The following is a 25,982-nucleotide window of genomic DNA, read 5'->3' as shown; positions in this document are numbered from 1 at the left end:
AACCTTCCATTAGCTTTTATTTTTTTTAAATGGAAACAGTATGAAACCCGCCTAAAGCAAATTATTAAAGCGCGGCCATAAATTATTTCCTTGGGCACCATTATATCCCCTCTCCCCCATATCTTTTCCCACCATTCTTTAATAAATACAAATTCGCTCTCGGTGTTACATGGCTTAATCAGAATGTCGCCGCTTCCTCCGAATAGTCTCATTTTAAATGAAGATGTTATTAGTCTGGAGCAAAAAAAAAATAAATAAAAACCTTGTCACTCATTTTCATTTGTCTCCCGCTGCTAAATTACTTCATTAAACATGAACAGCTTGAAGTAAGTAAAAGCTAATTTTTTTTTTTTTTTTTTTTCTTCTTTCCACCAACCAAGAAAGTCACTTAGGTGGAATACTAAGGGAAGGACAGCGGCGAGGGGAGGATGAGCGGCGCCAGCATCCGTCAGATCGGGCGCCTCACCGCACGCAGGGAGGGTCGGAGTGACAGATGCTGGTGATTACGAGGACGATCGGAAACACATATGGATCCATTATAATTGGATTTCATTATGAGCAGAAAAAGGCAAAAAGTAATTTACTGGTAAATCACCGGCTCTTCATATCCCCATTTAGGAATAAGTAAGCAATGGAGGAAAGATGCTATTGTTCCTGTAAAATAAAATGTTTCCTTTAGTCTTCACAGGCTGGAAGATGACTGCGGATCAGGTAGCAGTTTAGCACCTTACATTCTAGGAAACGTTTCCATCGGCTACGATTTCTATCATTGACATTACACTCCAGAGCTGCATTCAGAATTCTGCTGGTTGCCATTTAAATTCAGGTCAAATAAAGCAGCGACGCCGTCCTGTGGAGAACACGGTGTAAAGGTGACGATTCTCACAAAGTCTGTGCAGACACTGAACAAGCAAGATACCGCGATCGGTTTTGCCATCTCGTGAGATTTCGAGGAAGCGCAAGATGCATTTACAAGTAATCTATCGGCACATGCTGTTCAAACCAAGCGCTCAGTGCTCCCTTGTTATTTTATTGCTCTAACCTTGTTTTTTTAAAAATTCCGGACAACCCCTTTGAAAAGGGAGTTTGCCAGCACAAAATAACTGTTCAAACCAAGCACAAGGACTCGGAGCACCCTTGATGTAGCCAAACAGTTTAGTGTGTTTTCCATCTATCTGTGCCCTCCTGTAGAGCCAGAGGGTGTAAACTAAGGAAGAGAAGGGCTGAGATAGATAGAAAACGAGCTAGTGGGTAGGTGAACTTAAATGTTTGGCCACTCCAAGCGCTTGTGCTTGGTTTGAACAGTCATTTTGTGCTGGAAGAGCGCCTTTAAAAAGGGATTACCAAAATACATATTAAAAAAAATAAAAAAATAAAAAAAGAATTAACATCTGGAAAGGCGCTAACTAGTACTTGTTTCAATTACCTGTTCAATCCCTTACTGCAACGGTGGTCCTGTGTCACTTACATCATGCATGTGACCACCGGAACCAATCACCTGCCTCAGTCTAGTTTACAGTGGTAAGTCTACAGCAAAGGACCCCTCCTAACATCTTCTGTTAGCAGACGCTTGTATATCAAAACTACTCAGGCTTTCATTCCCTCATTACGGTCCACCCTATCGGGAAGCACCACCGCTGGATGACACAGGGGGGCAACATGTGTGTGCTACGTGAGCGCTCATCTATAAATGTCCCCACAATCAGCTGTTCCAAATATCGGCGTCTCCGGTATGCCATTGCGCATGCGCCGCTCTCTGAACTTCCTCCCATATACAAAAGATGGATTTTTGGTTCTTACCGTAAAATCTCTTTCTTGGAGCCTTCATTGGGGGACACAGATTACCATGGGTGTATGCTGCTGCTAGGAGGATGACACTATGCAAAAATAAGAAAATTGGCTCCTCCCCGGCAGTATACACCCACCGACAGATACCAAGTACCTCAGTTGGTGAAAAAGCAGTAGGAGAAGCCACGCAACTATAAACATATGTACCAACCCAACAAGGGACTCAAGGACCCAACACGGTACAACTTAAACAGGGAGGGTGCTGTGTCCCCCAATGAAGGCTCCAAGAAAGAGTATAACGGTAAGAACCAAAACTCCCTCTTTCTTTATCGCCTTATTGGGGGACACAGATTACCATGGGACGTTGCAAAGCAGTCCCAAGGGCGGGAACAGCAATAAGGAACGAAAGAACAGGAAGGGCTTAGGTCGGCCGGTGCGCCACCGCCGCCTGCAGGACCTTCCTACCAACGACTGCATCAGACGAGGCCTGGGTATGAACCCTGTAGAACCTCGCAAACGTGTGCAAAGACGACCAGGTTGCGGCCCTGCAAATTTTCAAGGCCGAAGCCTGGTGTCGAACGGCCCACGAAGCCGCCACAGCCCGGGTGGAGTGAGCCCTCACTCCCGGAAGGGGACGTTTTTCCTGAAGTCGGTACATTTCCAGAATGGTAGAACGAATCCAGCGAGTGATCGTGGATTTGGATGCCGGAAGCCCTTTCCGGCGACCTTCAGAGATGACCAGCAAGGAATCGGACTGGCGAAGTGAAGCAGTCCTGGCGAGATAGACCCGCAAGGCTCGAACTACATCCAGTTTGTGGAGAGACTTCTCAAGGGGGTGAGAAGGAGCGGGACAAAAAGATGGGAGGACGATATCCTCATTAATGTGGAAAGAGGATACCACCTTTGGAAGAAAAGAAGGAACGGGCCTGAGGACGACCTTATCCTGGTGGAGAACCAGATAAGGGGAACGACATGACAAGGCCGGCAACTCAGAAACTCTTCTGATGGATGTAATGGCAATCAAGAAAGTTATCTTCCATGAGAGAAGGGATAACGGGATGTCCTGGATAGGCTCGAACGGCGCCTTTTGAAGAGCGCTAAGAACGAGATTGAGATCCCACGGTTCCATCGGCGAATGATGAGGAGGAGCTACATGGGCGACCCCTTGGACAAAGGTTTTAACCTGCGACAAGGAAGCGAGCTCTGTTTGGAAGAGAATAGATAGAGCGGAGACCTGGCCATTGAGGGTACTGAGGGACAGACCCGCCTCTAAACCAGACTAGAGGAACCCAAGTATGGATGGAATAGAAAAGGACATCGGAAAGACTTTTTTTACCGTCGCACCAACGGAAAAAAGCCTTCCAGTACCTATGGTAAATGCGGGAAGAGGCCGGTTTTCTGGCCCTGATCATAGTCTGGATCACCTGGTTGGACAAACCAGATTCTCTCAGGATTGCGGCCTCAATGGCCATGCCGTTAAACTCAGAGACTGAGAATTCTCGTGGTAAAGGGGGCCTTGCGAGAGAAGATCCGGACAGTCTGGAAGCCTCCAGGGAACGTCCGCGAGCATGTTCACCAGTTCCGCATACCAAGGCCGTCTTGGCCAGTCTGGCGCCACTAGAATCACTGGCACGCCTTCCAATTTTATCTTTTTGACCACTCGAGGGATCAAGGCAAGAGGCGGAAACAGATAAGGAAGATGGAACTGGGACCACGGAATTACTAGGGCGTCGAAAGCGACAACTAGATAGTCCCTGGACCTGGCTACGAAGCGCGGAACTTTGTGGTTCATCCGAGATGCCATGAGATCGACATTCGGCGAGCCCCAGCGCTGGCATATCTGATCAAAGACTGTGGGATGAAGAGCCCATTCGCCGGATGCTAGGCCTTGACAACTCAAAGTCGGCTGCCCAATTTTCCACCCCTGGAATGTCAACGGCGGAGATTGCTGGAACGTAACGTTCTGCCCAGCGCAGTATCTAGGCCACTTCTGACATTACTTGCTTGTTGCAAGTGCCCCCCTGGTGGTTTATGTACGCCACAGCCGTGGCGTTGTCCGACTGAATGCGGACCGGCAGGCCGACAAGGAGAGGCTGCCAGCGAAGAAGGGCCAGGGAGATTGCTCTGATTTCCAGAAGATTGATAGGGAGGAGAGCTTCCTGTGAATTCCAGCGTCCTTGGGCCGTTTTCTGATGGAAAACCGCTCCCCATCCTAGAAGGCTGGCATCGGTGGTGATGACTTGCCACTGAAGTGGAAGAAAAGACCTCCCTTGTAGAATTGACGCTGTCATTGTCCACCAAGTCAGGGATTGCCTCACTCAGAGGGAGGAGAATGGGGCGGTCCAGAGACACCGTGCTCTTGTCCCAAGCTGAAAGAAGGGACAGCTGGAGGGGGCGAAGGTGAAATTGTGCAAAGGGCACTGCTTCCATGGTGCTTATCATCTTCTCCAGAACTTTCATGCAGGATCCAGGATTGGCCGAAAGGTCCTGTCTTTTTTCGGGACTATGAAGAGATTTGAGTAGAACCCTGAAAAGCGTTCGTCTGAGGGAACGGGAACAATCACTCCGTCGGAAAGAAGGGAGGAAACGGCTTGAAAGAATCCTGGAATGGGACGAAAGGTCCTAAACGGCCGGAAACCCTTTCTGTTAAAAAAGCGTTTTGGTCGAGACTGGGGGAGAGAAGTGCTTTTACCACCAGTGGCATCAGAAATTTGATCCAGCTTGGCTCCAAAGAGCCTAGAACCATGGAATGGCAGATTGGTAAGCGACTTTTTAGAGGTGGTATCCGCATTCCATGACTTTAGCCAAAGGACTCGGCGTACGGCTACTATGTTGCCGTTAGCCCTTGCTACGCACCCAGCCGCATTCAAGGAGGCGGCTAAGAGGTATTTACCCGCATGATTAATTTGATCTGCCAGATCTGCCAACTCGGCCTGAAGAGCTGCCGCTAAGATGCCTCTGTGAAGAATTTTAGCCCAAGCTGAAATGACTTTCGCCACCCAGGAGGAGGCGAAAATAGGACAGAGAGAGGCACCGGATGCCTCAAAAATAGACTTAGCCAGAGATTCTATCTGCCTGTCTTTTGGATCCTTAAGCGATGCCCCGTCCGGAAGGGATAGAACCGTCTTAGAGGCTATACGAGAGACGGGAGGATCCACTTCGGTCCATTTTGTGAGCAGATCCACATCAAAGGGATACAGGACATCTAAGTACCTGCGGTCTGAGAAGCACTGCTCAGGGTGCTCCCAGTGTTTGGTTAGAGTACTATCGAACTCCTTGTGGTTTGGAAAGGTTCGGGATGGAGGCCTCGCTCGCTTAAATGGAACAGAACATTCCTGAGGAGGGGGCTTGTCCTGCTTAATTTTCAGGGTTTGGAAGATGGCAGAAAGGAGGCTATCTACCATATTCCGCGTTTTAGATATGTTATCTGCTTCTGAACTAGATCCCGATTGGGGGATCGTCGTCTGACCTAGGGTCGTCCTCTGAAGAAGGAGAGGGACACCTGGGAGAGGCAGACGGGCCTAGCGAACTGGAAGACGAGCCAGACAGAACACGCTTCCTAGAAATCCTACTCGGCCTGTCCCTCTGAAGGTCGCAGTCAGGTGCGGACGACTCACCCTGAGAGGTGGTCGGTGCATGGGTGGCTGTAGATAGCTGAGGCAAACGTTCTAAGACCTGGACCAGGGACTGAGAGACTTTAGTCAGATCGGAGACCAACTGCGACTGAAGGACTGCAGAACGGACAGAGGGGTGATGACTGACCTGAAGCCCACTTCTTTTTACAGTGTGCACAGGCGTAATGGGTAACGGTGGGCTTGAAAGACAGAGCCGTTGCAGGGTTGAGCATAGGAAAGTTACACCTTATGGCTGCACAACACAGAAAAGGACTTCAGAGGAGAGCCAATTTGCCATTAAGCGCCGAGCCTACCGAGTATCTGACGAGCAGTCGGACCCTGATGTGTCCCCCAAGCAGCGCAGGAAGCAGTGAAAATTGCAGGAGGAAACAGGCTGTGAGCCCGGAGGGCGGGATTTGGCGCCAGGAGGTGATTGGGCAATAGTAGAGAGGGGGAGTGGTAAAAAGGAAGATTGTCATCCCCAAAAAAGAAAGTCGAGCTGTGATAGGTGTGGAATGGGCGCAAGAAAAAATGCGCCCAGAACGAGGAAAGCGCGCCCAGAGTAAAAAAGGGAGCGCGCTCAAGGCGGGGAGGAGGGAGCGTGACTGAAAGTGAAAGCGGTCTCCCTCCCTGCCCGAGCTTCTATACTGATGTCCGCGGCGCCGCTAATTAAGGTGAGCCTGCGCTACCCTGCTATGTAAAAAAGACTCCCCTGTGCCCCGGAAGACCGCCGGTGTTATGTGCCTCTGTATTAAAAATAATTATAGAAGGATAGGGAAAATGAAGGGAGGTCAGCTCACCAGTCTCGGTTGCGATCCATAATCCTCCTGCGCACGGAGTCACCTTGATCAGGGGTGTTGACTGAAGCAAAATAAAGGATGGAATCTCCAGCGCTGGACTTCAGTTAAAAATACATCATTTATTGTAAATTCTTAAAATAGAACAGAAAAAGGTCATGAGTAAGACCCTCTAGGTCGAAACGCGTTGGTTGGAGACCACCAGAGACCCCATCTGCCTGTATGTCCTTATCCATACTTTTTTCTGTTCTATTTTAAGAATTTACAATAAATGATGTATTTTTAACTGAAGTCCAGCGCTGGAGATTCCATCCTCTGTATTAAAAAGGAGCACGGCTGATATGAGAGACACGCAGCTGTAGTGAAGGAGTAGAGGCGGGAGTACTTTTAAATGCAGCACTGTGCTTCCTGAGACATGCGGGGCTAAGGGATCGTTCAGGATCTTTATAGATAAAGTTTAAAAAAAAAAAAAGAAGAAAAACTTTATCTATAATGGAATAAAGGGATATTATTTTATCATATAAAGATTAATGATTGTATTATCCTATGTGTTGATTCAAGTTGTCATAGGATGAACTTTGACTTCTTGTAAAAGAACATGTGACTGTTGGAGCCAATTTTCAAATATGGAGTGTATTTAGTCTCGAAACAACGCTATTTTTTTCATGACTGTCATCCCCTGAGGAAGTAGTAGTTCTTACTTCGAAATGCGTTGGGAATAAATTATTAATATTCAATTATAACTGGAAGCGTGTATTATGTCAAGCAGCGCATGGAAGTCTAAAAATAAGTTCCACAGGATTTGATTTATCGGCGGTCACTGTTTGACCATTGGACGTGCAGCAGCTGACTACTAACCTCATATGCTTGATCTCTCCTGCAACAGGTGAGTGGATTTCGTATAATTTTAAAAGTATCATCGGATAAGACCCTACTTGTGTTTCTCTGTTCCTATAGTGTATTATACCCTTATTGAGGAAGCCATATGGCTGTTGGGGTAGCCAGGGGATATAGGCACCAGCAGCATTAGCAGCTATACTCATGTAAGTCTTTGATAGTTATATTAATATTGTGCATTTTGGCCATGTGTAGCATCACAGTTAGTTTTGCGATAATTTAATTGTGCACTGATTGAATTACTATATATTATCTTCCAAGGACTATTTGTTTACTGGCACTTTTTATGTACTATATATATTTTCTTATTCAAGATTGCACGGACTTTTTTTTGTATACATTAATAGTTAGCTATCATTGATTTTGGCACTAAGCACTTTATTATACTATAGATTATCTTTGTGGATATATTCAGTTTTTTCAAGGGATAACATTACGTTGTTTCCCTTTATTCTGGTGTAATTATCTGACCCTGGCATGTTCATTGAAATTTCCTTGTCTTACCTTGTTTTAATGTTTGATTAATAATCTGATGATTTTATATATATATTTCATATTTTGGCCAATGCCTTTCTTTTCCTGCATTATTCTAAGTAGGATTTGGTGAATTAAAACCACGAGAGAGCAGCGCTGCAGCCTTGAGGTGGCGGATGAAGCTCAGGAAGGTGATCAATTGAGCAATAATTAAAAGACAGGATGCGCTAATCCTCAATGCTACCCCCAGAACACTCAACACTGAATAAGACTTGGTAGGGGGTGGGCAGGTCAATACTTTTCCGTCGGTTGTGTTCAGGCGTCCACAGGGTTACCCTATTGCTGGACCCGCACCTTTAGAGGGGACACAAGCACTGCGCTGCAGAGAGAGCTATGGGGGGGGGGGGGGGGGGGGGGGAGATAGGTGACCGACGTGGAAATGACAACCCTAGGAGGGCCAACTGGGGTGGTGGTCATGGTGAGGTCTCCCTATACATCAGTAGAAAAGAGATGGCAGACAGCCTTGCCATCTGATAACACAATAAGACAAAAAGAAAAAAAAGAAAAATGCAGCATACCAAAAAAGTCATAGCTGCCTCCTACTGACACTAGGCTAAAACTGAGCTGCCGAATGTCTAAGGTGGACATAAAGCCTACCGTGGGGTGTGGGGCGGCCGCACTTCATTCACCTAACGGGAGGGCCTATACCCACGGTCCTGTGACCCCAATGCCATTGCTTAAACTTTGAAGTCTATTTTCTCTTATGGCGGATTGTGAAAATGGAAAAAAGAATTGAGGCTAAAGCAGCTTTTGGCTATTTTTTTCCAATCTGTGTTAATCCCTAAGAAATATTTGAAGAAATAAAAGGGGGTTATAACATTATTTAAAGCATGAATTGATTAAAAATAATAAAAGGAGGCATACTCACCTTCAAGCAACTCGTGGATCAAGCACAGGCAACTCTGGGGGTCTACAGGGGATTTGGAAGAGGTGACTCAGACCTCTGGAACAACCAGCATCTAAGATGATGCTGACAAAGTATACGTACAGTAAATGTTATTTATTAACTTTTATATCATATGACTATCTCATTTAAGGGCATAAAAATTAAAAGTTTGAAAATTGCAAATGTTTTGAAATTTTCATCAAACATTACATTTTCAGAAACAAAAACCCCACAAATCATATCTAACAGAGTACAATGCGTCACGAAAAAAAAAAAGAAAATCTGGGAATCACTGGGATAGAAAGAAGCAATCCAGATTTATCACAAAATCTATTACAAAAGCACAGTGGGTTGGGTTATCCCACGGATGTCAGTGTATATGTCAGCCTATGTACACAGTCATACCCCCCAGGATCAAACATTAGGTACTTACTTGATGCTGAGACCGGTCATTTGCTCCATGCTTTCCCAGCCCTTTAACTTCTTAAGTATTTTCTATATAATACAAAATTATATACTAAAATTACACTCAGGAAATTAATTCTCCGCACACAAGCAGATTTTATTTTTTCATCGGTAGAATACATAACGTAGGAAGCGGCATTTCTTGGTCACCATGAAACCTGGATTCCAAAACATACAGTTTTGCAGCCTTTTTCATGGAGGCATCTTTGAATAGAAAACTTTGAATCCACTTGTTGCTACAGCCCCTTCCTGCAAAAACATGGGAAAAGCATCCTTTTTGCAGGGAGGTGTGTATTTAGCGGGCTCAGGAGATGGGCCAGCAAATTACATTGGCTGAATTATACAGCTGAAAGCTGCCTGCAGTCAATTTTTACTAACGAGGACAAAACTAGTAAGAGATTTGACTTTTCGGCAGCTTTATTTTCCCCTACTTTTTTAATTTTTTTTTTTTGTTTATTTCACACATTTGTGCCTCCCCTCCATAAAATCATAAAAGACCTTTGGGAAGCATTTTAACATGTAATTACTGACTCCCTCTATAACTGGGGCTGGACTGGGTCTCCCAGAATTCTGCAGCTCCTGTTCCCTTCCCATGACCACCAAGTCCTGAGGAGGAAGCACTGTCAGTGTTTGTTCAGCCCTTTGTACACAATGATCAGGAAGGTAGAGACAGTAACAAACCCTCCCTGCCTTCTATATGGAGAGCCTGGCGGTGTCTGACAGGAGCTGCTATACTTTGCAGTGATGTTTTAAAATGTCACTGCAAAGTATAATGTGGACCACCGGGATGTTTATTGTCTAATTGGTGGTCCAGAAAAGTTAAGCTCTTAAATATTCTACTTCAAAACGGAATGCTGAGGTCATCATTTAATTTCGTTTTCAGCCACCATAGCACGTCAAAAACACAACTAGACACTGCTTATTAGAGGCTCCACCCTCTGGGCTCATAGAGGGTCCCCACATTATGTTACCAACATGGCAAATGGGGCTCACTAAAAAGGATTTTCAGGATTATTTGGCTACTAATTACCTCTTTGTCCAGCTCTAAGGTTACCAGCTGTTCCTTCATCTGATCATAGCGTTCAGCCGCTCTGCGCAGCGACTCCACCTCTTCTTTCAGTAGCGCATTATTTTCTCTCATTTCCCTGAATAAAGTGGAAGAAAATTAAATATATAATCATTTAAAGCAATAATTCGTTTGCATTTTTAAAATCCCGACGGTGGTAAAAAATTACAAAATTCTCAAAACTAGCGAGGAGAAAAAAATAAAAAAAAAGATCCAGAATCTGATTATAATGAAGAACATTTCTGTTTTTGGTCTGCAACACACACGAGCTGTGACCTGCTCAGGACGTCCTCCTAGGAGCCAGAACAGACAGCTGCTCCCATCATTGGCTTCCAAGTAATATTACGTTTTCCAAGGCGGCCATGGCTTCCCACGGAAACCCCATATTTTTGCCAGTGGTGCCAGAAGCAGGATCCAGAACAATTAGATAACTGCAACATTGGCTTCTTCAACACTGTCACTAGTTTCCATTGACTGAGTCCTATGCAACGGGTATGGGGTACGAACCCCAAAGCCCCCTACTCCCTGTCCAGTTAACATAAGTACAAGAAAACACATATTAATGGCCGTAAATCATTGAAGGAGGCAGGAGAAGCCCTGGGTTCTTGGGTAAAACAGGGACTATAATTGTGCTCTATTCTTATGAGCCATTAAGCTAACAATATTTTTATGTTTTTTTTTGTTTTTTTTTTTATTAAAGAGCTTTCCTGTGCATAGGTATTTGATGACCTATCTACAAGGCAGTAGATCAATGGAGGTCCCCGTCAGTCGGCGCCAGAACAGATCAGTTGTTTTCTTTCCTCCGGTGGCTGGATGTACAATAGATGCTTTAGATGGAGCTTCTGAGCGCAGGTCCTATTAAATCGTAGTGGACGCTACAAGGTACTGACGCACATCTTCTATTCAAAAGAACATGGCCGGCAGCAGCTCCCACACTGTGAATGGAGCTGCACTCCTCTCTTCGGCACCGGAGCCAAGATAAATAAAATAATACAGTTGATCAATGGAGGTACAAGATGTCTGATCTGATAGCCTGTCAGATACCCAGTCAATCCCTTTAAGTCTACCTTCCTTAGACACTGCCCTTAATTAGAATGTCATTGACTCGCAGCCACCAGGGGACGAAGTTAGAGAGACAATCTCCAATGATTTACCTGTGGTAAGAATTCTCTTCCCTGAGCTGCTGTAGTTCCCTCTCCATCTTTGGTAGTTTTTCCAGGTCAGACTTCATGCTCTTCACAATGGTGGCATCCTGCGCCTGAGACGTCAGCTTCTGCTCCAAGGTCTGTGTAAGAAAAAATGACCAAGTTATTGTCAACCATTCTTTATCTTTGGATATACCCCCCCCCCCCCCAAATGTCTTCACGTCATCACGTGCCCTATGTTGGACAGCTACTTATGCTACGAGATCGGGTATCCCGGGAAAATTCGTTTTTGATAAGCATATCGCTGAAATTAATGACATGTCTCACTTAGTACAGAAAGATAATCTGTAATATGAGGGACCTTTAAACCCTTTAAACAAAAAGGTGCCATTTGGCTCATCCAGATACGTATTTTTGGTCTGTATGTCAAACAGATCATTCACAGACAGCACACAGAGCAATGCTAGTGAATTGAGCAGTCCAGATGACGCAAGCTTTACCCAAATCCATTTTTAGGATGAGACGTACCCATTGAACTCAATGAGTGCATAGAGGGAAAATAGAAAAAAAGATGACAGACAGACACCATCCATATGGCAAATTAATTTTTAACGGACCAATTCTTGTAAATAAAGCATCACTTCAGAATTTTGTTGGTTTTTTTTTTCCACTGCTGGAGTGGAGCTTTAAATCGAAGTTCCCTGCCCCGTCTCATACTCACATTTCAGCTTCTTCCCTGTTTTTCGGTGACGCACTTTGATCCCCCGGCTTAATCTTGTGACCAGTCAGAAGTTACGTCACAAGCTTTCAACGCAAGTCTATGCGAGCCAGAACGAGGCCCTCATAGACTTACATTATAAAGTGACCCCAGGGTCACTCCAGCAAACACTGGAGCAGCTGGCAGGTAACAAACCGCTAGATACTGACCGGAGCGGCGGCGATAGAAGGAAAAGACACCGAGACGTGAGTGTGAGGGTAGGGGCAGGGGACTTAGATTTGAAGCAGCACTCGATAAGTAAAGTAAAAAACACGCTGGAGTGGTGCGGTATCCTAAGAAACTGTATTTGGTCTTGAAAAATTGTTCCAAACATTGATGCCTGAAAACAGAAAACAGGCGTACGAAAGACAATGTGGATGAAAAACGCAGGATTTTACATATGCCCGTCAGAACCTCGGCCTTACAAACATCAGTAATTTACCTACCTTTATCTTTAATTCATAGTCTGCATTTAACACCTGAAGTTCCTGCAAAGCCTGTGTGGTCTGACTGCCGTCCTGCAGCTTTCTGCAATACATACAAGTACAGATGAACAGTCATGTATCCATCCATACATTTTATTCCCAACTAACTCTATGCTAGTTTTCCATTTATTTCATGCATGTAGAGTAGTAAAATGGAATAATAAATATAAGTGTGTGTGGGGAATTCACAGGCCCTGGTTACCTACATTCGGTTGAGATTAACTTGCCACAATTATGTGTTAAGGTTTTTACAAACCCCGTGCTAAGCAGTTTTATGCAAAACTATAAGGCCTATGTGAAAAACAAAAACAGATCACATTTATGTCAGTGTGCATTTTTGGCATCAATTATTTTCTCGTATGAAAAAAAAAAAAAAAAAAAAAAAAAAAAAAAAAAAAAAGAAAAATGGAGAGCACACAAATTGCATCCTTGTACTGTCTAAATTTCATGGATCTATGAACTTGTAAGGACATCTCCATAATGTATATGTGTCCTATATGTGAAAACACGGGTATAACACGTATGTAAAATACAGAAGCCTGAATGAGCCTTAAAGGGGTTGTGCAGGTTTTTCAACGCAAAACACGCGTCGAGATTGAGCCAGGTCCTGTGGGACATCAGCCTATACAAAACGGGTAAGCACCCAAGTTAATGGTATATACTATGTATATTAAAACCTGCTGTGCCACTATGGTAGTAGAGAATGTATCCCATGGCAGTGAAATTTTTTTCTTGTTGCGAGTTTCAACTTCCTAGAACTTTCCAGGAGGAGAAGCACCTTGTCGGGTTTATTTTACATACATCAATTGTATAGCGCTCGTGCAGTCGACACTTACTTGCGCTGAATTTCTAGCTGTTCGCCAAGTTCCTGCTTCTCAGACTCCTGGGTTTTTAGCTGCATTTCGAGATTCATGGTCTTTAACTGGAGTTCAGACACTTTCCCCTTTAACACCGTGATGGCCTAAATAAATACATAAAAAAAAAAATAAAACACTGGAGGGCAAAACACAACGGAGAAGACTTCATTATTGACAGCAACACCTATCCATACAGGAGTGTCCCTACAGCCTTATTCAGAAGTCAGGTTTTTTATTTTTGCATCAGTGTGGAAACTGTTTTTCTCCAGCTTCTCCTACACAATAGAAAGAAAAAAAAAAAAAAAAAAAAAAAACACAGGCAGCACTCACATGACACACGAGTGCCATCTATTTTTCCATAAACCCATCGCTTTGAATGGGTGAGTTTGATCCGTCACTTAGATAAAAAACGGATATGGCTCGGCTTTTTTCGTGGACACTCGGCCCTCAAAAGAAAACCACAGACATGTGAAGAGCCTCTAATGGGTATGTGTTGTATCAGTAAAAAAAAAAAAAAAAAAAATTGCCTGGACACATTAATTAAACAGCGATTTTTAAATAATGCAAACAGAGGTTCAGCGAGATGTTGGCTAAATAAACGCCGGTCATCTTCTCCGCACTCTTGGACAGCCAGGATTGCTTATCTAATACAGTGGCTACTTCTCAGAGGGGAAACACAAGAGGATCAGGCATATTGAAATTCAACATGTCAGATCCCTGGGACACCTAGAGGATCTTCCCTTGGGCTTAGGGGTCATACCAGCAGATTTTCTCTCATTTGAGTGAATCGGTTTGACTATGCTGGTCAGAGTGCAGTCTCATTTTCTCGGACAAGGAGAAAAATGGGGGAAAAAAAAAAAATTTCTGCATCTTCTCCATTTTGTCAGTCCATGAAAATTGAACAGCACTGAGATGACATCCGAATGCAGTTTGAGGTTTCCACGGACTCAATGACTTGAATGGTCGAGTGTGATCCGTGCATTGGATGCAAAATGAGCAAGCCATGATTTTTTTTTTTTTTTTAAACAGACTATGCCCAAGCAAAATAAATAAAAAAAAAAAAAAAAAAAAGCAGACATGTGCACGGCCCCATAGAACAGTGATTCAAGTGAGATCCGATGTTTTATTAGATCACACTCCGCATGAGCCCTTATACAAATCAGTTTTCCAGCAGATCCAGAAACAAGGCTGGCCATGGATGCTGGATATCCCTTCCAGCCCCCTATATACAAGCATGCTCAGCCGAGCACGCACGAGTTATTAGTAGATAGAGGGGTATAAGTCGCAGATGGACACCTGTGATGGATGGTTCTCTCGATGAAAATAGAAAGAATAGGTGAACTGGAATCCAATCCGTTCCTTATGTTACAAACCTCTGCCATTGGGGAGCATTAAAGGGTTGGCAAGTCCTACAGAAATCGTCAAGTCAAAAAGGCACCGAAATGTGAGGAGTATGGCCGAGGCCCATACGTCTCTTGTGCTGGAAGGCAATACGCCGATAAAGAGGATGTCCAACAATGAGTATTTCCAGCCAACGGAAAATGAATGAAGCCGCAGAGCACACCCGTGACCCTCGCTCCGGGGACCACTAACTCCACTATGGATTTCCCGGTTACCTCGTTAGTCTCCGCCAGTTTGTCCTCTTTTTCCACCAGTCTCTTGCTCTGCGATTCCATCGTCTTCTTATAGGACTTGTTCATTTCAAACTGTTCCTGGAGTTTACTCTGAAAATCCGTTTCCTTCTCCTCTAAAGTTTTGATGCGTGTAAGAAGCTCTTGATTCTTGTCCGCTTCCCGCTGGAAATAAAAATTACACTTTCCATAATGACATTTTTTCCCCCCACCACTCAATATGGTAATATTATAAAAGTTCGCAATGCTATAATTTTGCAATTCGGGGCTAAGTAATTAGTAAAAGGAGGATAATTTCTGTCTGATGATGCGCTGGCCACCTGCAAACATTGTTTATGTTATATTACTACATAGATTAAAGGGAGGAGAGTTCAACAAAATTTTTAACAACGAGCTTAAAAAAAAGGAGAAGCAAAAAAGGACAGGCGCCCGCTGCACCCTTGGTGTTGCCAGGCAGTTCATTGCACACTCTCACCTACTTGGTTTCCAGCTAACGCCGCACTTCTCTGGCTCTATAGAGCCAGCGCTGTAAATCAAAAAGAGGGGGGGGGGGGGGGTGCGACAGATAAAAAAAACAAACAAAAACAAATAGGTGGGAAGAGGCACTGAACTGTTTGGCCACACCACGGGTGCACTGAGCGCCTGTGCTTGGTTTGAACAGTCAATGCGCACTGACAGACTGTCTTGAAAATGGTGAACGCCCCACTGCCGGTAAGGCCAGTTTCACATTAGCGTTTACTGCTGCAGCGTCGGGCTGCGCACGGCCGCCTCTAAGCCCCGCCCCCTGCCGCGCCTCCGTCGGTAGCTCCGCCTACGGACGCATGACGCTGCATGCGTCCCCTATCTTTAGCACTGGGGACGTAGGCCATGCGCAGTATGCGTTTGGCGGCGCATGCATCCTTTTGACGCTGCGCCGAGCGCACCAAATTGCAACCTGTTGCGTTTGGCGCTGGTCGGCGCAGCGTCAAAAGGATGCATGCGCCGCCAAACGCATACTGCGCACGGCCTGCGTCCCCAGTGCTAAAGATAGGGGACGCAGGACGCATAAAGCGTCATGCGTCGAGCTACCGGCGGAGGCGCGGCAGGGGGCGGGGCTTAGCGGCGGCCGTGCGCAGCCCGACGCTGCGGCCGTAAACGCTAATGTGAAACTAACCTAACACCACTGAGCGCCAGACCAGAAAACTTGTGGCCCTCGTTCTAATAGAAAGGGAAGGAGCCAAGCTCAACGAAAAGCCTCTTTATTCAGATAAAATTCATACAAAGGACATCGGGTAAGATGAAGGTGAATAAATTGACGCTAAAATAGCCCTGGTATCAGTGCTATGTTACCACCAATGCATCTCCAATATACTCTCTCCTGGTCATGCAAAGGATGATGTGAATCATTATTCTACAGGAATATATATATACACATTTATTTTACGGGAATCCGACAACCTCTCCACTTAATGCAGCACATGATGGCGCCTCATTCCCCAGACAGATGCAGATCCCATTGGTTAGACCCGAGTCTACTATACGTTAATGACATATAAGGTGGATAGAAAATAAACGTATGAAATGGGCACACCACTTCATAGGGTTATTCCTAGGATTCTAAGTAATTCCCTTTCCACAGGATAAGGGATAATGTTCTGATCGCTTGGGGTCCGGCTCCGCAGAGAGAGTTGTGCTCGGTTGCGCTCTGCTCCATTCATTCTCTCTTGGACTACAGGAGAAAACAGAGTGCAACCCGTGTACAGATAATAAGCATCGATTCAGGGAACAGACCTACCCCCCCTGAAACTACTCCCTTAATGAAAGCATTTCTGAGTAATGTCCCCACAGGGCAGTATTGTAACAAAAACAAAGAAAAAGATAGGCCATAAAAGGGGGATCACCACAAACCAGGAGATAGCGTTTAGAAGCAAATTTTATTGGAGACGGCAGTATTGGCCACAGAGAGAAGCCATGACCCCGAGCGTTTCCCAGCAGATATCTAACCTCATAGTTCCTGGCATTGGTACTGGCTTCTTTTTCCAGCTCGATACGAGCCCGCTTGTGGCTCAGGTCCATCTGGATCTTTTCTCGCTCCACCTGAATAAGGTGCGACTTTGAGCGGATCTGTGCAGCTTTGTCCTCCAGCTGGAAGAAAAGAAGTAATTGAAAAATCAGTTAATTTTTTTTTTATGTGAAATGTGTATTTATTGTGTGCATGTAGGTAGCACTGGTAATATTCTTATATCATCATGAAGGTATACAAGTCATTGAGTGTGTGACGTTGTGTGGAGAAGGCTCAGGAGCTCAGCTTGCTCCACACAGGGTAAATGCTGGATATTTTACATAGCCGGCATATGCCTCTAACAGCAGCGATCAGTGCTGAGCTCAGATCGCTGCCTTAAAGCATCGAGATGCCGTGGTACTGTATTTACAAAGCCACTTGAGCATTTTATTTTGGGTTTTTTTATCACCGCTGCTCCTGTCAGTGAGTGTGACCAACCGGATCGCTCTAGTGTTTCATGGAGCATTCCGGAGGTCACTCTTCAATGTAAGTGTATGAGAGCATCGTTCTGGCTCTCAAACTTGTATTGAGAGCTTGTGATTTGGCTTGACTTCCAGCCAGTCAGAAGTTGCAGTAATAAAATGGCAAACTACGACTGGAGCGGCGTCGAAAAAAAAATGAAGACATGGTTGGGCAAGTATAAGACAGGGGACATGGACCTTAAATTAGTAGCACCACTCCAGCGCTGAAAAGAAAAAACCCCTGGAGCAGCTGACAGCACTCACACCAACAATAAGCTCCCCAAGACACAGATGTGGTGGACCGGTGGGTTACCATGACTGCCAACTCGGTACTCCTGTGAAGCCATGCCACAGGAAGAGCTTCATAGACCATAATTTACACTTTATACTGCAGTACTATTGAATTGCAATATATATCGTATAAGCGATCAGAGGTCCTCCATGGTGATAAGAAAAAAAAAAATAAAATTATATATATATATATATATATATATATATATATATATATATATATATATATATATATATATATATATATATATATATATATATAATCTCCTCGCCTCAAAAGAAACACATTTGCTATTACTGCATATTTAAAAGTTCAGCCTACTAAAATATAAATTAAATTAACCTGCATGATGAAGATCCCAATGAGAAAATAAATCAAAATGATAAAATAGCGGATTTTTGGTAAAAAAATGCAATAACAAATGATAAAAACATCTTAGGTAACTCAAGATATTATCAATAAAACCGTCAGCAAAAAACAAGGTCTCACATGGCTCCATAACTGAAAAAAAGCGATCGATTGAATACATACAGTATATTGTACACACTTTTCTATATGATTGCAATGGGTCCATGATCTATCAACAAAAGTGGTGGACAGTGCATGTGCCAAAAGCTGATGTGTGAGCCCTGAGTTATGTATTAAGCTATGTGCTTTCTGAAACACGAAGGAATCCAGCACTAAATAAAGTACAAGTCATTTACCAGAAACCTTTGCTGAAACTGCATCTGTAAAGAAGCCCCGATGGAGTCCGAGGTGTTGGCAATGGGGGGCGTATTGTCAAATGGCTGGGAGAGGAACTTATTAAAAGACCGGAGAGTGGAAAGAACAGTGGTGTTATCTTCCATTTCATCCATCTTGACGGTTTCCAAAAATACCTGGAAATAGGGACATAAAATATATATATTAAATAGACATCCTTACTAGTGATCAGCAAGCATTCTGGGATAAGGTGTTATCTGAGCATGCTCAGGTGCTAACCTAGTGACTTTGGCCTACTCAAAAAGTATGTTCCAGTCCCCGCGGCTGAATGTCTCACAGTGTAAGACAGCCGCAACACAAGCAGAGATTGCCTAATAAACAGGAAATTCCTGCATGTGTCGCGGCTGTTGACTCATTTTTCGAGCACACCGATGTCACTCGATTAGCACCCAAGCATGCTCAGATAACACTTTATCCCAGCACGCTCACTCATCCTTACTAAATGGCAGAAAAAACATATTTCCACTGATGGGTCAGATTTTCCCACTTCACTATTAGTATTGGGATATGTGCACACAGTCATTTTGCCGAGTTTTCTTTTTTTTTACGGAAATTGAGCATAAATGCCAAGTTTTTAAGGAGTGTTAAAGATTTGAGGACATTCCATTCAGTTTCTGCTCCAAAAACTCCTAAAAAAGATGCAATGTGAACATAGTCTTAGCATTTACATACATTTCCTATCCTCCAAAACTTGAAAAACCCAACAATCATTGTGACGGAGCAGCCTAAGTTTTGACCACTAAGATAAGTTCCAAATGTCTGATTGTTGAGGGGGGGGGGGGGGGGAAATCACGTAGATCGGACGATTATATTCAGTAACAGACATTGTCATCTCTGTAGGAATTTAGTTGATTGCAGGATTTCACAAAGCATCACCATGGACCCTGACCTAAACCAAAGCCACGTTCCCATGTTCAGTATTTGTATGCCAAGCAGAGGAAAGTATAAGGGTATGTGCACATGGTCAGCAATCGGCAGGGCTTTGGATGTAGCACATGTCCGCTGTGTACAAAGAGCTGCCGGCTTTTGAACGTAGGTAATTTCGGATGCGTTGATTGAATCGTGTCCAATATACTGTATGGTTGAGATTTATCTTGCGGAGACTCGCATCTCCGCAAAATAAATTGACATGCTGCGGTCTGGAAAGACGCACCGCATGTCCTTCTCTGCGGGTGATCCGCGGGCATTGGTGCACGCATAGTGGGCATGGGATTTCTTGAAATCCCATCCACTACGCTGTAACATCTGGACGCTGCGAATGTACACAGCCGGCGTCCAACCCGCAGCATTTACTGACCGTGGGAACGTACCCTAATAGAAACATGTCACCACTTCTGTATTTATCACCCACTCCTTGTTTTGGCTAACAAATACTGACTGACCAAATATTGACCGTGGCCTTAAAAGTATATTAATTATCCCCTGTTCCTGTGGGTTCCAACAGCTGTGACCCCCACTGGTCCTCAAAACGGTCAAGTATGTGCACCTCCATTCAAACAGAGCACAGAGAATGGTGAGGGCTCCAGAGGTTGGACCCTCAAGTTATTCCTATCCTGTCGATATGGGACAACTTATGTAATTGCTATAATGCCTACAATACACTTCCCAATCTGACCATCTGGGTAATGTTACGTTCTATTTGTTGGCCAGCTGAACAACGAAACTGGGGCTCAGAAGTCGGAACATGGGTCACAGACGTACCCGATGAGGTGCTGGACCTGATGTGAATTTCACTACTAAACCTCAGTGGATGTCTTGGCCGCCCCTGACTCATCAGTCTTTGTTTTTAAGGTTATTTGTATGTCCTGTCTTTTTGCCCTGTTAGATATTTTGATGATTTCTGCACAAATTCAGACCTGCTTGTTTCACATTACAAGTCACATGATCCTCTAAATTGTCACACGTTCGTCTGCCACCAAAATTTTTTTATGAAGAGATATATATCGGAGAGGATCTTTGTGAGCGTAGCCGAACACCAAGTGTTCAAAACTTCTAATTCCCGGACCTTTAATGCTGCAAGTTCAGGTCAGGAGATGCACAGTCAATCCGGAAATTTAATCATTTTTTTTGAAGGGGGGGGGGGGGCAGTACCATGAAATTCACTGATAAAAATGGAAAAGGGGATTAAATAAATCTAAAGAAAAAAAAAACGTATGTATGAGAATAGAGCGGACGTCTGAATGAGGCCTTACACAGGACGATGACTTTGTGCCGGCACGGGCGATCTGATCGCCAGATGGACGAGCATTTGACGTGATCAATGGTCGCACGCTCACATAAACTGACCCTACATATAAGCAGCAGCACCTTCCCTCCTGTTACAATGTGTCAGCGCAGGGGACCTCTCCAGATACAGAAGACAACCGATACTATTGTTTCTGATTCTCAGCCTTGTGATGTAGATGAAGCCGCTTCCATTCAGACAGCAGAAATCTTGGAAATTCTGCAAAATGGTGACAAGAAAGTGGCAGAACATTTCACGCCGCGGCGGTGGAGCTGCGTACACAGAACGGGGGCAGGTTTATCGGTCATTCGTGCCCATAGTAATTCATTACCCACATACTGGACCCACAGGGAAGGCAGCGGCGCTCCTCCTGGGCCCAAGAGCTCACACTCTGGACAATGTATGTCTATAGCAGAGCCAAGCAGTGTAACAGAACACGTGACCCAGCTGTGAAACTACAAGTCTCAGCATTCCTTGCCTTATATCACCTGCTGACCGTTATAGCTCCCCATTAACATCACACACTGCGCGCCATGTGCCTCTCCCTCAAGCGAACAACCACTCCCATCATCCTGCCGTTATTCTGAAATATTAGGGAGGCAGCCATAATAACACTGTCTACTCACCGCCTCCTCACACTGACGGACCGGACGGAGACCGCAGCCGGAACCAAAGCGAGCAGCCGCTGGAGCGGCCGGAACTAGGACTGAGCTGCTCCTGAGCGCTGTGACGTCACCGGAAGGGGCGGAGTCTCCGCACTACAGGCCATACCAGGAAGTGTCACTGGCAATGCAGTGTGTCATGGCAACTTAGAGAAGATACTGCAGGAGGAGAGCTGTGATTATATAGGGAGGCTGAGAGGAGAAATGCTGCAGGAGAGCTGTGACTCTATTGGTGAGGCTGAGAGGAGAGATGATACTGCAGGAGGAGAGCTGTGACTATATAGGGAGGCTGAGAGGAGAGATGATACTGCAGGAGGAGAGCTGTGACTATATAGGGAGGCTGAGAGGAGAGATGATACTGCAGGAGGAGAGCTGTGACTATATAGGGAGGCTGAGAGGAGAGATGATACTGCAGGAGGAGAGCTGTGACTATATAGGGAGGCTGAGAGGAGAGATGATACTGCAGGAGGAGAGCTGTGACTGTACAGTGCCTACAAGTAGTATTCAACCCCCTGCAGATTTAGCAGGTTTACACATTCGGAATTAACTTGGCATTGTGACATTTGGACTGTAGATCAGCCTGTAAGTGTGAAATGCACTGCAGCAAAAAAGAATGTTATTTCTTTGTTTGATTTTTTTTTAAAATTGTGAAAAGTTTATTCAGAGGGTCATTTATTATTCAACCCCTCAAACCACCAGAATTCTGTTTGGTTCCCCTAAAGTATTAAGAAGTATATCAGGCACAAAGAACAATGAGCTTCACATGTTTGGATTAATTATCTCTTTTTCCAGCCTTTTCTGACTATATTTAAGACCCTCCCCAAACTTGTGAACAGCACTCATACATGGTCAACATGGGAAAGACAAAGGAGCATTCCAAGGCCATCAGAGACAAGATCGTGGAGGGTCACAAGGCTGGCAAGGGGTACAAAACCCTTTCCAAGGAGTTGGGCCTACCTGTCTCCACTGTTGGGAGCATCATCCGGAAGTGGAAGGCTTATGGAACTACTGTTAGCCTTCCACGGCCTGGACAGCCTTTGAAAGTTTCCTCCCGTGCCGAGGCCAGGCTTGTCCGAAGAGTCAAGGCTAACCCAAAGACAACAAGGAAGGAGCTCCGGGAAGATCTCATGGCAGTGGGGACATTGGTTTCAGTCAATACCATAAGCAACGTACTCCACCGCAATGGTCTCCGTTCCAGACGAGCCCATAAGGTACCTTTACTTTCAAAGCGTCATGTCAAGGCTCATCTACAGTTTGCTCATGATCACTTGGAGGACTCTGAGACAGACTGGTTCAAGGTTCTCTGGTCTGATGAGACCAAGATCTTTGGTGCCAACCACACACGTGACGTTTGGAGACTGGATGGCACTGCATACGACCCCAAGAATACCATCCCTACAGTCAAGCATGGTGGTGGCATCATGCTGTGGGGCTGTTTCTCAGCCAAGGGGCCTGGCCATCTGGTCCGCATCCATGGGAAGATGGATAGCACGGCCTACCTGGAGATTTTGGCCAAGAACCTCCGCTCCTCCATCAAGGATCTTAAGATGGGTCGTCATTTCATCTTCCAACAAGACAATGACCCAAAGCACACAGCCAAGAAAACCAAGGCCTGGTTCAAAAGGCAAAAAATCAAGGTGTTGGAGTGGCCTAGTCAGTCTCCTGACCTTAACCCAATTGAAAACTTGTGGAAGGAGCTCAAGATTAAAGTCCACATGAGACACCCAAAGAACCTAGATAACTTGGAGAAGATCTGCATGGAGGAGTGGGCCAAGATAACTCCAGAGACCTGTGCTGGCCTGATCAGGTCTTATAAAAGACGATTATTAGCTGTAATTGCAAACAAGGGTTATTCCACAAAATATTAAACCTAGGGGTTGAATAATAATTGACCCACACTTGTATGTTTAAAATTTATTAAAATTTAACTGAGCAACATAACTTTTTGGTTTGTAAGATTTGTGCATCTGTTAATAAATCCTGCTCTTGTGTGAAGTTCGAAGGCTCTAACTTATGTGCATCTTATCAAACCTGCTAAATCTGCAGGGGGTTGAATACTACTTGTAGGCACTGTATATAGGTTAGGCTGAGAGGAGAGATGATACTGCAGGAGGAGAGCTATGACTGTATATAGGTTAGGCTGAGAGGAGAGATGATACTGCAGGAGGAGAGTTATGACTGTATATAGGGAGGCTGAGAGGAAAGATGATACTGCAGGAGGAGAGTTATGACTGTATATAGGTTAGGCTGAGAGGAGAAATGATACTGCAGGAGGAGAGCTGTGACTGTATATAGGTTAGGCTGAGAGGAGAGATGATACTGCAGGAGGAGAGCTGTGACTGTATATAGGGAGGCTGAGAGGAGAGATGATACTGAAGGAGGAGAGCTGTGATTATATAGGGAGGCTGAGAGGAGAGATGATACTGCAGGAGGAGAGCTATGACTGTATATAGGGAGGCTGAGAGGAGAGATGATACTGCAGGAGAGTTATGACTGTATATAGGTTAGGCTGAGAGGAGAGATGATACTGCAGGAGGAGAGCTGTGACTGTATATAGGGAGGCTGAGAGGAGAGATGATACTGCAGGAGGAGAGCTGTGACTGTATGTAGGGAGGCTGAGAGGAGAGATGATACTGCAGGAGGAGAGCTGTGACTATATAGGGAGGCTGAGAGGAGAGATGATACTGCAGGAGGAGAGCTGTGACTGTATATAGGGAGGCTGAGAGGAGAGCTGTGACTATATAGAGAGGCTGAGAGGAGAGATGATACTGCAGGAGGAGAGCTGTGACTATATAGGAAGGCTGACAGGAGAAATGATACTGCAGGAGGAGAGCTGTGACTGTATATAGGGAGGCTGAGAGGAGAGATGATACTGCAGGAGGAGAGCTGTGACTGTATATAGGGAGGCTGAGAGGAGAGATGATACTGCAGGAGGAGAGCTGTGACTGTATATAGGGAGGCTGACAGGAGAAATGATACTGCAGGAGAGCTGTGACTGTATATAGGGAGGCTGAGAGGAGAGCTGTGACTGTATATAGAGAGGCTGAGAGGAGAGATGATACTGCAGGAGGAGAGCTGTGACTGTATATAGGGAGGCTGACAGGAGAAATGATACTGCAGGAGGAGAGCTGTGACTATATAGGGAGGCTGACAGGAGAAATGATACTGCAGGAGGAGAGCTGTGACTGTATATAGGGAGGCTGAGAGGAGGGATGATACTGCAGAAGGAGAGCGGTGACTATATATAGGGAGGCTGAGAGGAGAGATGATACTGCAGGAGGAGAGCTGTGACTGTCTATAGGGAGGCTGAGAGGAGAGATGATACTGCAGGAGGAGAGCTTGACTATAGAGAGAGGCTACTGCAGGAGGAGAGCTTGACTATAGAGAGAGGCTACTGCAGGAGAGCTGTGACTATAGAGAGAGGCTACTGCAGGTGTAGAGCTGTGACTATAGAGAGAGGCTACTGCAGGAGTAGAGCTGTGACTATATAGGGAGGCTACTGCAGGAGGAGAGCTGTGACTATATAGAGAGGCTACTGCAGGAGTAGAGCTGTGACTATATAGGGAGGCTACTGCAGGAGGACAGTTGTGACTATATAGAGAGGCTACTGCAGGAGTAGAGCTGTGACCATATAGGGAGGCTACTGCAGGAGGAGAGCTGTGACTATATAGGGAGGCTACTGCAGGAGGAGAGCTGTGACTATATAGAGAGGCTACTGCAGGAGTAGAGCTGTGACCATGTAGAGAGGCTACTGCAGGAGGAGAGCTGTGTCTATATAGGGAGGCTACTGCAGGAGGAGAGCTGTGACTAGAGAGGCTACTGCAGGAGTAGAGCTGTGACCATATAGGGAGGCTACTGCAGGAGGAGAGCTGTGACTATATAGGGAGGCTAATGCAGGAGAGCTGTGACTATATAGAGAGGCTACTGCAGGAGGAGAGCTGTGACTATATAGGGAGGCTGAGAAGAGAGATGATACTGCAGGAGAGCTTTGACTATATAGGGAGGCTACTGCAGGACTAGAGCTGTGACTATATAGGGAGGCTACTGCAGGTGGAGAGCTGTGACTATATAGGGAGGCTAATGCAGGAGGAGAGCTGTGACTATATAGAGAGGCTACTGCAGGAGGAGAGCTGTGACTATATAGGGAGGCTACTGCAGGAGGAGAGCTGTGACTATATAGAGAGGCTACTGCAGGAGTAGAGCTGTGACCATATAGGGAGGCTACTGCAGGAGGAGAGCTGTGACTAGGGAGGCTAATGCAGGAGGAGAGTTGTGACTATATAGGGAGGCTAATGCAGGAGGAGAGCTGTGACTATATAGAGAGGCTACTGCAGGAGGAGAGCTGTGACTATATAGGGAGGCTACTGCAGGAGGAGAGCTGTGACTATATAGAGAGGCTACTGCAGGAGTAGAGCTGTGACCATATAGGGAGGCTACTGCAGGAGGAGAGCTGTGACTAGGGAGGCTAATGCAGGAGGAGAGTTGTGACTATATAGGGAGGCTAATGCAGGAGGAGAGCTGTGACTATATAGAGAGGCTACTGCAGGAGGAGAGCTGTGACTATATAGGGAGGCTGAGAAGAGATGATACTGCAGGAGGAGAGCTGTGACTATATAGG

At 45.3% G+C, this 25,982-nt stretch overlaps 1 protein-coding gene across 4 annotated transcripts; it reads right to left on the bottom strand.

Annotated features, from left to right (window-relative positions):
- MAD1L1 (mitotic arrest deficient 1 like 1) lies at positions 1–21,523 on the bottom strand. 4 transcript variants are annotated; one of them, XR_012221996.1, is made up of 11 exons: positions 21,329–21,523; positions 18,421–18,594; positions 16,906–17,046; positions 14,908–15,087; positions 13,271–13,395; positions 12,396–12,477; positions 11,202–11,332; positions 10,012–10,126; positions 8,950–9,011; positions 732–850; positions 1–654 (listed from the first exon to the last, which is right to left on the bottom strand). XR_012221996.1 is itself a non-coding variant. In XM_073553745.1 (10 exons), exons 2-10 carry the CDS (start codon positions 18,571–18,573, stop codon positions 823–825), a joined length of 1,017 nt encoding a protein of 338 aa, XP_073409846.1. In that variant the 5' UTR covers positions 18,574–18,594; positions 21,329–21,523; the 3' UTR covers positions 1–822. The 4 variants fall into 4 exon arrangements, 3 of the variants coding, with proteins under 3 accessions (XP_073409846.1, XP_073409847.1, XP_073409848.1); XM_073553745.1 differs by having other exon boundaries at positions 1–850; XM_073553746.1 differs by lacking the exon at positions 21,329–21,523 and adding an exon at positions 20,765–20,900 and having other exon boundaries at positions 1–850.
- Between the last annotated feature and the right edge of the window lie 4,459 nt (positions 21,524–25,982).

Source organism: Dendrobates tinctorius, unplaced genomic scaffold (assembly GCF_039654945.1).
Source record: "Dendrobates tinctorius isolate UK_male_01 unplaced genomic scaffold, ASM3965494v1 ptg000202l, whole genome shotgun sequence".
NCBI classification, from domain to species: domain Eukaryota; kingdom Metazoa; phylum Chordata; class Amphibia; order Anura; family Dendrobatidae; genus Dendrobates; species Dendrobates tinctorius.
Note: the sequence above shows the minus strand (reverse complement) of the source record. Positions and strands in the feature narration are given on the sequence as shown.

What these genes read in the sequence shown, in the direction of transcription:
- MAD1L1 (XM_073553745.1), bottom strand. Translation starts at nt 18,573, where the DNA reads ATGGATGAAATGGAAGATAACACCACTGTTCTTTCCACTCTCCGGTCT. An exon ending in ACTATGAATTAAAGATAAAG is followed by an intron (nt 11,333 to 12,395) that starts GTAGGTAAATTA and finishes TTTCTTACACAG; the next exon opens with ACCTTGGAGCAGAAGCTGAC. An exon ending in CCTTAGAGCTGGACAAAGAG is followed by an intron (nt 9,012 to 10,011) that starts GTAATTAGTAGC and finishes TGTATTATATAG; the next exon opens with AAAATACTTAAGAAGTTAAA.